Source organism: Nuphar pumila, chromosome 10 (genome assembly GCF_984573655.1).
Source record: "Nuphar pumila chromosome 10, dmNupPumi1.hap1.1, whole genome shotgun sequence".
NCBI classification, from domain to species: domain Eukaryota; kingdom Viridiplantae; phylum Streptophyta; class Magnoliopsida; order Nymphaeales; family Nymphaeaceae; genus Nuphar; species Nuphar pumila.
Window position 1 is genome coordinate 111,017,632 of NC_143258.1, and position 11,059 is coordinate 111,028,690.

The 11,059-nt window shown below is 39.8% G+C and overlaps 1 protein-coding gene across 1 annotated transcript; it reads right to left on the reverse strand.

Moving 5' to 3' along the window:
- Positions 1-9,020: 9,020 nt before the first annotated feature.
- On the reverse strand, positions 9,021-9,449 carry LOC149827909 (zinc finger protein 10-like). Its single transcript, XM_090018594.1, has one exon. It carries the CDS (start codon positions 9,447-9,449, stop codon positions 9,021-9,023), a length of 429 nt encoding a protein of 142 aa, XP_089874720.1.
- Positions 9,450-11,059: the final 1,610 nt, after the last annotated feature.

Genomic DNA, 11,059 nt, shown 5'->3' on the forward strand with positions numbered 1-11,059 from the left:
ATTTTTCAAGATGTTGGATTTATGGCCATTTAGTCTCATTTATCACCCAAAATGTAACCCTTTCTAAGTTTATAAGAACCTTTTATTTTTATCATTTTGATTATCGGTTTTTCTGATTCTCAAACTTTTCTTTCTTTTCATCCTTTTGGCTTGCAAATTCGAGTGTGAGAAAGGACATCTGGTCTTGTGAAACAGTGACACTCTTGAAGTCCAAGCTTACTTGTATCCTGAGTACTGAGTCATGCACAAACCCAGTTCACAATTCAGAAGTGGGGCTATTAAAGTTCTAAATATAGCTATCTTAAGAACATGCATCTAGGCTTGGGATCTAGAGTTTTCAGAAATCCTATTTTTGACCAATGTGATCCAACAGTTTTGGATGGTATGACCCTTGTTTTGGATATTGTGTTTGTGATATATAAACAGATTTTCAAAGGCCTCTGAAATTGACAACCCATAATATACCATTTTTTCATGAAAAAAATCTCTCTCACACACACGTTGATAAAAGGCACCATCTAAGTTGAAATACCTCAAACAAACCATGTTAAATACATCTCTTAGTTCAGCTAATGGGGTGTTTGATTCACGGATAGCCTTGGATAAGTACACCATGTCTTAGCCTATCTAGAATAGTTAAAGTGGTGTCCTTGTCCAACATTCACGTCATTACTTTAGAACATGGTTGCCAAATTGTCACATGTTTGGTTCACACATAGCGAACACCTTGAACACATATTCAGATTTAACATGCATTCACATAATAAATTCCAAAAATAGGGATTAAAATACAAAAGCCATAAAATTCAAGCATAAAAAATCGATTATTTAGGAAACCCTAACCCTAAAAAAAAATTGATTTTATCATGCATTCATACAATGAAGTGAAAAAATAAGGATTAAAAAAAAATTTAAACTCTAAGCATAAAAAACCAATTATTTAGGAAACCCTAACTCTACTAGAATTACAACTTTGGATTTAGTAAGCTTTCACACAATAAATTGCAAAAATAGACATTAAACTATAAAAATCCTAAAATCTAAGAACAAAAAACAAGTATTTAGCAAAATGTAACCCTATCTGAAAAAATTTGGACTTTGCATGCATTCATACAATAAATTGCAAAGTAGGCATTAAAAAACAAAAATCCTAAAATCTAACCATAAAAATCACTTATTTAGGAAACTCGAATTACATCATTCACTACAAGAAAAGCTTTAATTAGCGACAGACGTTTGCGATGAACATTTACGATGGAAATTATCCATCGTCAATTTACGACGGATTAGCTAAAGAAAACTATCCGTCGCTAACATTTGTGTAATTAGCAACAAAAAACTTCTGTCGCTACTTGGCGACGGATTAGCGACAAAAAAATTCTGTCTCAAGTTCCTTTGCACTTTAGCGACGGATCATCAACATAAATTTTTTGTCGCTAAATTTTCCCGTAAAACCCTAATGCAAGCCCTTTTCCCCTTTCTATTTCATCTGTCACCCACCCGTTGCCCGTCGACCTCCTGTCGCCCGCCCGCCCGTCACCCGTCGACCTCCCGTTGCCCGCCCGACGACCTCTTCTCTTGTTCCCCTCTCATTCTCTCTCTCGTTGCTCCCCCTCTGTGTTTTTCGGTGAGCCCCGTCTAACGACCTCCTCTCTCGTTCCCTCTCCCGTTCTCTCTCTCGTTGCTCCCCCTCTGTGTTTTTCAGCGAGCCGATGACCCCAGCTTGCGATGACCCTGCCAGTAGGGGTGGCAATCAGGTCGGGGTGGCGAGTCGTGTCGACGGGTTGGTGGGTCAACATACCTCAACACGAACTCGACCCGTTTATTAAACGGGTCAGCTGTGGCAAACACGAACCCAACCCATTTATTAAACGGGTAACCCGACACGACCCGATTAACCCGTTTAATAAACGGGTTGGGTCGGGTAAACGGGTTGGCAGGGTGGGTCGGGGTCGAGTAAACGGGTTGGCGGGTTGGGTTCGGGTAAACAGATTGACCCGCTTGCCTAACCCGTTTATTAAACGGGTCAGTCAGATTGGCGGGTTGGCATACCCCCTAACACGAACCCGACCTGTTTAATAAACGGGTTAGGCGAGTCGACCCATTTATGACACGAACCCGTTTAAGCCAAACCCGAACCCGCCTAAGAGCCGGGTTGGCGGGTCGTGTCAGGTTTTGCCACCCCTACCTGCCAGCGACCTCTCGTCGGTGCCTCCCGTAGGTAACCCTCCTCCTTTCCCCCCTTGCTTTTTTCCCTTGAAATAAGGGTCCCTGACAGTCCAACAAAGGGCCGCCAACCTATGATGGAGCCTCCCCCTTCCCCCTATGGTTGCTGGAGGGCCAGTAGAGGCCTAACAACCTCTGCCGGGTCCACCCCACCCCTCTGCAATCGGCGGAGGTTGGCAGAGGCCTTGATCGCCTCTGCCAGACCCTTCCCTTGCCCCGATCTCCGGTAGGACAGGGGGCTTTGCCCCTGTCCTTTTGAATGCCGACAGGGGGCTTCGCTCCCTGTCCTCTTGACTTCTCCAGCAGTGGGGCTCTGCCCCTTGTCCTCGTTATGATCGGCATGTGGAGAAGCCTCCTGCCCTTTTGTTTTCCCTGGCAGGGGGTGGCTTCACCCCCTGTCCTCAATAATTTCGACAGAGGGAGAAGCCCCCTGCTCTTTTGTTTTCCCAAGCAGAGGGTGGCCTCCCCCCTGTCCTTGATAATTTCGACGGAGGGTGAAGCCCCCTGCCCCTTGTCTATTTTCATGGCAGGGGGCGGAACCCCCTGCTGGGAAATTTTGCCGCGGCAAGGGGCGAGACCCCCTGCCCCATGATTGATTCCTAGTAGGGGGATCAACCCCTACCTCTCAATGCTTCCCTTTGGGGGGTCCCACCCCTGCCTTCTGTGAATGTTTCGGTAGAGGGTTTTACTCCCTGCCTTGACCTTACTGCCAGCAGAGGTAGCGCCTCTGCCTGTCTCACTTTCAGCAGAGAGCTACGTCTCTCTGTTCGAGCTCATTTCTGAGAGGGGGCATCACCCCCCTTGTCATCGAGTAATAAACTTTATTTTAACACAGTATCTCTTGCAGATTCTGCAACAGATTCTGCTTGTGCCCCGCGACTCGTGGTGAGTAAGTGACAAAAGCAATGCAAATCGGGTAAATACTCGTGGTGAGTAAGTGATGCATGCACATCAAGGTTATTTAATTTCTTAAATGCAATACTTTTCTGTTCATACACTCACTTAGTTATGGATATCTAGGATTGCTTTGATGGAGTTCGGAGATCATGCTGAGCATGATTTTAATGTATGAAAATAGAAGTGTTCTTATTTTTGGAGTTTGGATTCCATGCTAGTCATGGTAGTAGTTAGCAAGATATTGGAGTGTGTTTGCTGCAGGTACATGTTTGACATTGTTTTGATATGAATGATTTGAATGTATTGCAATGTTTGATGTGATTGTATCCATGCTTGCATGAAGTTACTTTCAATTTGATTATGACTTTCAAGTAAAATTGTATTATGAAAACATGCTTCAAATAAATGTATCACGTAATGAATGAGTTTGCACATCAAAATGAATTAAAAGTTATCAATGCTTCAAACATGCTTCAAATGAATGGTTTTGCACATAAAAATATTAAATTATCAATGCATGCATCATAGTTCTTGTGATTAAATGACATTATATATATATGTATATGTGTGTGTGATATATATCAAATCATTATATCTACCACGAATGCATGATAAATTAGATATTTTCTTCATCGTATCATTCTTATGATTCTCTTTTAACTGGTTAGGATAATATCTGTAACATTATAGGATAAAGTGACTGCAAACTGTGGATTGATGTACCATAGGATAGTTGACAATGAGGTATCGCTTAAATATATGGATGGTGTTGACAATTTTATTGAATTTGCAACGACAAGTATTAGTACAGTGGATCCCACAGGTTGGATTAGGTGCCCCTGCACGATATGTACGAATAATCGATTTGTAAAACCTTATGGTGTTAGATATCACTTATACATGAAGGGTTTTGTAAATGATTATCAGAATTGGATGCTTTATGGTGAAGAATTTAAGAACATTTTTGACGCACGGGTAGATGTGGTGCACGATAATTTATATATAGATTTGATATTTGATGTCGCAAGAGCAGAACTGAGTTCTGCTATGGATCTTATTGATGTACCAACTGGGGTAGAGAAAGAATCAGCATACGATGCAGCTAGTAGATTTTATGATTTACTTAGAGATGTTGATGAGCCGCTTTGGAATGATTGCGAGAGTCACACTATCTTGTCTGCAGTTCTTCAACTACTGAATCTGAAGTTCGATTTTAATTTGAGTCAATCATGTTTTGGCCGTCTGTGCTCTACTGTGAAGAGTATGTTGCCCAAAGATGAGAAATTGCCACAAAATTTTTATCATGCGAAGGTTATGGTCAACGCTCTAGGTATGAGGTATAAAAAGATAGATGCTTATCCAAATCACTGCATGTTGTATTTCAAAGATCAGAAAAATAGCAGATCATGCCTGTCATATGGGCATCCTTGGTTCAAGCCAAACACAAAAGGCAATGGTAGCACGAGGTCAAAAGAAGTGTCATACAAGTCACTCCGCTACTTTCCTCTCACCTCTAGATTGCAACGATTGTATATGTCTTCGAGGACAGCTAAACACATGAGATGACATGCAAATAAAGTTAAACATGATGAAGACAAGATCACACATCCTATTGACGCAGAAGCTTGGAAGCACTTTGATCGTACTCATCAGACCTTCACAATAAAGTGAGAAATGTTAAGCTCAATTTATATATGGTCCGACCTCTCCGGGCCAAAATATTGATGTATATTTAAGGCCATTGATTGATGAACTGAAAATACTGTGGGCTGACGGTGTTCTCACGTACGATGCTCACAAAAAATAAAACTTCAATATGAAGGCTGCTGTTTTGTGGACAATCAATGACTTCTATGTATATGGTATGTTATCTGGTTGGAGCACACATGTGAGGTTGGCATGTCCGTATTGCAAAGAGGATGCAAAATCTTTTAGATTGAAGCATGAAAAGAAGCCGTGCTGGTTTGATTATCACCGTCGATTTCTACTCAGCGATCATCTGTTCCGACGACAAAGAAATGTTTTTCAAGCAGGCACAACTGAAATGGAAGGTCCACCCACAAGGTTGTCTAGCATAGAGATTTTAAGAAGATTGCGATACTTTCCATGTGGACTAACATATGCCTGTAGCCCGACGCCCTTCCTTGGATTTGAAAAAGATCATAGCTGGACAAAGAAATCTATATTTTGGGAACTACCATATTGACCGACCTTATTGATACAACATAATTTGGATGTGATGTCTATGGAGAAAAATGCATTTGATAATATGTTCAATACAACAATGAATGTGAAAGAAAAAATGAAGGATAATTCGAAGGCTTGTATGAATTTAAAAGTAATATGTAAAAGACCAGAATTGAAACTCAAAGAGTACAATGGCAAAGTACTGAAACCAAAGGCAATGTACGTGCTTGGACCAGATCAAGTAAAACAAGTATGTCAATGGTTGAGATAGTTGAGATTTCCAGATGGATACGTCTTTAACATTGCTCAGGTTGTAAAGATAGCCGAGAGACAGTTATATGAGTTGAAGAGCCATGATTGTCATGTCATTATGCAACGGTTGATACCCATAGCATTCCATGATATATTAGACAAACCTATATGAGGAGTATTGTCCGAGTTGAGTAGATTTTTTAGAACATTGTCCGCATAAGAAGTCGTAGTATCTGAGGTAAAGAATCTTGAGGATTCTGTTGTCACTACTATTTTTCAGCTAGAGAAGATATTTTTGCCAACATTTTTCGATGTTATAGAACATGTGATAATATATTTGCCATATGAACTAAGGGTTGATGATCCTGTGCAATATCGGTGGATGTACCCATTTGAAATATATATTTTTTTTATATTTTTCTCTTAAATGCTATTGAGAAATTTATTGTAATCCGAGATGTATATTGTTGACAGATGCATGTTTGACCTAAAAAAAAGGTTCAGAATAAAGCAAGAGTAGAGGGCTCTATTTGAGCATGATTTCATCACTGTGAAAGTTTTTGACTGCCTTATAACACATATATGCATGATTTCATCACTATTAAAGTTTTTTGACTACATTAGAACACATATAAGCATGATTCCATCACTATGAAAGTTTTTTCACTACCTTAGAACACATATATACATGATTGAATCACTATGAGAGTTTTTTGACAACCTTAGAACACATATTTGCATGATTGAATCATTACAAATTTTTTTCTGTCCGCCTTAGAATACATCTGAATTCTGTTAATATTCTTCACTTTATTGCTAGTTAGACTATGTGTAATTCACTCGTGTTACTTTGATTGCCTTAGCTTATGTGCATTGCATATAATTTATTTCATTATATTATGTTTATCAATACTAACATTTCTTTTCTCTTGTAGAATGCTGGAGATAATCAACGTAGAGGAGCTGAAGGGGCAGATCAAGACAATGAAGAAGATGACACACAGAATCTTGGTGATGATTAGATTCATGTGTTGAATTTGTTGTACCTTCTTGTTATTTCAAAAGAAACTCTTTGTAAATGTTTATTTGTAAATAATTAGAACTTGGCGAGGATTATAGTGGATCGATAAATTATTTTAGTTGCTTTGTATATGTATTTTTTATGTGTACTTTGTTTTTTATACACAGGATATATAAATTGTATCACAAGATTTTTTTTCTCGATATTTATATTTTAAACAAAATTTTTTATTTTCTTTTATTTTTTGCGATGGATTAACGATGAATTTTATCCGTCGCTAATTAGTATCAACCTCCAATTTAACGACGGATCAAAGATGAATATTTAACCATCTTAAAACTGAATCGGCTGATGTTGTGCGATGAATTTTAATCCGTCGCAATTTCGCCGCTACAATAGCGACAAAATTAGCAACGAATTCATATCTGTCGCAAACCCAAATCTCTGCAGATTAATGACGGCCTTGCGATGAATCATAGTATTCGCTAATTGATCGCAATTTAGCGATGAAAGTAGCGATAAATATGTTCCTTCGCTAATTAGCGACTAGAAATTTGCGATGAAAGTTAGCCGTCGCTAATCCGTCGCTAAACTCTACAACGACGGATTGACGATGGATTAGCGACGGATTGCGGCCATCGCTAATCCACATATTTCTTGTAGTGTTCGGACTTAACATGCGTTCATACAATAAATTACAATAATAGACATTACAATATAAAATACCTAAAATCTAAGCATAAGAAAACAAATATTTAGCAAAACCTAACCCTAAAATTGGATTAGGGTTTACTCTCACAATGAGAGAGAGAGAGAGAGAGAGAGAGAGAGAGAGAGAGAGAGAGAGAGAGAGAGAGAGCATCTCATTGATGTGGTGATGCCGATGGGAGAGAGAGAGGAAGTAGTCGGTATTTTAATTTAGTTTTTGTTTTTGTGTCATGGCCGTTCCTAACACCGTTGTTCTAGGGGGGAGGGTGGAATGGCTAAGGACACCAAAAGCATCCACGTGGGACAGTGTGTCCTGTGCATGGACGCATGGGCCCCATGCCTTGTGCAGACAGACAACGTCATTCGTGATCAAACATGCCTTAAGGGTGCGTTTGAATCGTGGACAGTGCTGGACAGGATAAAGAGTCCTGTCTGCGGATGTTTCAGAATGCAATGTCCTGCTGCGTCCACACACCGTAAATTTTTTTTGTCTGCTCCTGTTCGTCACTGTTTCATGGGGTGGACAAGGAACAGCGGTGGAAGCTGTTTCCTCATCCGCGGGACGCACCAAATCAGCGTCCACACATCCTGCGTTTGCGTGGGTGTGCAGACGCCTGTGGGGCCCATTCGGTGTGTCCTGCGGACGGGGATTTAAGTGCCCCTAAGAAAACAAAGACTGGTTGCATTTTATTTTGGTTTGTAAGGCAAACATTTTGGTTTATGGGATTCCATTTGCTAATACCTACAATTCGAACCATATTTTTTTTATCTCCTTATCCTATCTTTATCTTCCAAATCTATTCATGTGATCCAAAATAACAAGGAAAAGGATGGATTTGTGACTAAAATCATAGATGGATACCCCAAGATGAGAAATCCCATAAATTAACTGAATGGGGAATGTTTGCTACAAATAATACGGAAAACTGGTGCACCCTTAAAACAAAATCTGGATGGCGATTTTTAATATTTTATTCTTGATCGGGAACATTTGGAAAATTCCTGACAAAGAATACACTGAGAATGCTAAAAAAGGACACGACAAAGCAAATTTGTACTTTAGCATAAGAGAATTTCAAGCATCTAAAAGCTGCCGAAAAGCAGCAATATTGTGGTAGAAAAGATACAGTAATAGTTTGTTCTGTCACTTCTTTCTTATGATTGTATATTTTGTCCCATCTGCTGTTATTCCCAAAACAAATCGATAATAAGGGAAAAAAAAGAATGGTCCCTTTCCATTTTTTGTCTACAAGATAATATGGCCTAGAATTGTACTTGGACAAAGATCTCTAGGTTTTCTTAAGTTGAAATATCGTCATTGACAAGCAAAAGGCTATCTTCTTGTAATAATTGTTGAACACACATAAAGATGAAAGAAATAACAAGCCATGTTAGCAAATTTTAATAGTACCTGATCCAAGCTTTACCATTCAATGGCACCACCAACCAACCAAATTTCTGATTTAATAATCGGTCTAGTTCTGGACAAAAGGAAAATGCAAGCAACGAGAAATCTCACCCATGCATATAATTAAGTAATAGTAAAGAAGTTTAATTACCTTTTCGAATAAATCGAGTGATTCCAATGTTGAGGGTCGTATTAATAACTGATTCTTAAATACAGAGGAGCTTGAGAAAGAAGGAAAAAAAATCCAAGCATTAATTATATGTTACTCAAATAAACATCATATCATCAAGAGAAATCCCAAGCCCTGATTATCGTATTTACTCATGTCATGGACTGTCCGAGCCGAAGCTCCAGATCAAGCCCACCGATGATCGAACTATCAGGCGGCTCGAATTGCCTCCTCATCTTGGAGATCCTGTTCAGTGTAAGACGATGAGCATCATCACTGGAACCCATACCTTGCAGCTCCTGACGAGGAACAAAAGTCATGGTGGAAGGATCAAAGACCAACTTATTAAAGATAAGACTCTGCTCGAAAGCCCAGAATCGGTGGCTGGACAAGGCATCGGAGAACAAGCTCGGGGGGAAGTGAGTTCGAAGGCGAGCTCTCTCTCTCCGGTGCAGGTTCATGTGGCCTCCAAGCGCTTGTGCAGAGCTGAACTTCCTGTGGCAGAAGGTGCAGGAGAAGGAGCGGTCAGGGTGGGAGGACGTAGCCATGATGGCTGCAGAAACTTTCAATGTTTTACACATGTTATGGTGACACCACACACACTCGCCAATTTATTGATTTTTTTTCGTACTCGGCATTACGTCAGTAGACCTCCCAACACTTTGTTGTTGCTATTCTATTGTTTTTTGGACTTTCACTGGCAGGAATGTTCTTTATCATGCTAGACTTTTGGTTGAAGAATTTAGTGCAGAGAAGACAATGGTTCAAGGGTGGTTATTCTGTAGACTTTGTTCAGCTAAGCCTGTTGAAACTCTCTCTCTCAGTGGAACGGTATTTAGAAGTGGACCAGACTAGGCGGGTGAGGATCCAGGTCCAATAGTCAAGGACTCCTACAAAAGGAGGGGTCCGGGGCAAGGAAAGTTCATGTGAAACTAGAGTCTGTGGTTTTGACCTTTGCAATTATGGGGTGATATAAAAGAAGCGTAAAGGATATGGTCCATAGGGATAGGCGTTGAGCACCTCAACCAAGTTCACACGTCCATGGGACCCATAATCTACTGACTTTAAGCACTACGGACCCACTTGGGTCGGTGCAGATCCAATCTTGTCAGGTTGGTATCGAGTGGAGTTCAGAAGCAGTGGTGCCTACAAATCGCTTCCACTCATCCCCTGTATCAGCTCTATCTTCATACAAGTTGTTTTGATCAAATCAGACTCTGCATATGTGATCTAGATCATTCATTTAGTGAAGATGGATGTTTAAACACCCGCGTGGCCAGCAGGGTGGCTGTTAAGGTATTGAGTTGGACCTCGGATCAAACCCCTATGGCACATGGATGTATCCGTAGCTTTCAGAGGCAGGTAAGACAGGATGGTTGTGGGGCTCCACCCGGGGTTTTCTCTGGCTTTGGCAAGGGTTCCTCGTTATAAAAAAAATCAACAAAATCCAACTTGTGTGCAGGATTTTTTGGCAATAAAAAAAATCAACGATTGACAAAATACAAAATTTTGTGATTTAAAAATCATAATTCTTTTTTTTTTTGTTCCAACCTTTGAAACGGACAAATGGCTATGTACTAACATTTTGCTTGAAAATTTAGGCTCCTCATCTTCTCCTGTGATGGATGGAGGCAGAATTTTGAAAACTATTTATTTGTAGTAAAACTGTTGTCCAATCCTTTTAGTCTTGGCATTTGGTCGCCAAACCTTGTCCGTATGTGTTTGCGTGCATGGCCACATGTGTTACAGTCATGACTTTCAAAAGCAGCGTTCCTAATAAATAAAATACATAGTGGTACACAACCATCGTCACTTATGATTATACGCTTGATTTAAATATATCTAATATCCAAAGGCAAAAACTAACTTTGGATCATGTTTATCAAACTTTATTTATTATTTTCGTGCAAAAATTTGATTCCAACACGTCTTGAGCCATTTTTAAACCATCGTTCTCTTCATCAATTGTGAGCTGCCAATTTTTTCACCATCTTGGAAATTGAATGTTATCACACACACACACATACACATAAATAATATATATAAACATTTAAAAAACAACTTATTTACATTTTTTTAATGATGAGGAAACCCTCAGTTAATTAATGGGCTCAACCCCTGCGAGATAAACCCCAGGCGAGGTGACCAACACCCACGTACTTATGAACCCCACCAGTTAGGCACCTGCACA

What these genes read in the sequence shown, in the direction of transcription:
- LOC149827909 (XM_090018594.1), bottom strand. Translation starts at nt 9,449, where the DNA reads ATGTGTAAAACATTGAAAGTTTCTGCAGCCATCATGGCTACGTCCTCC.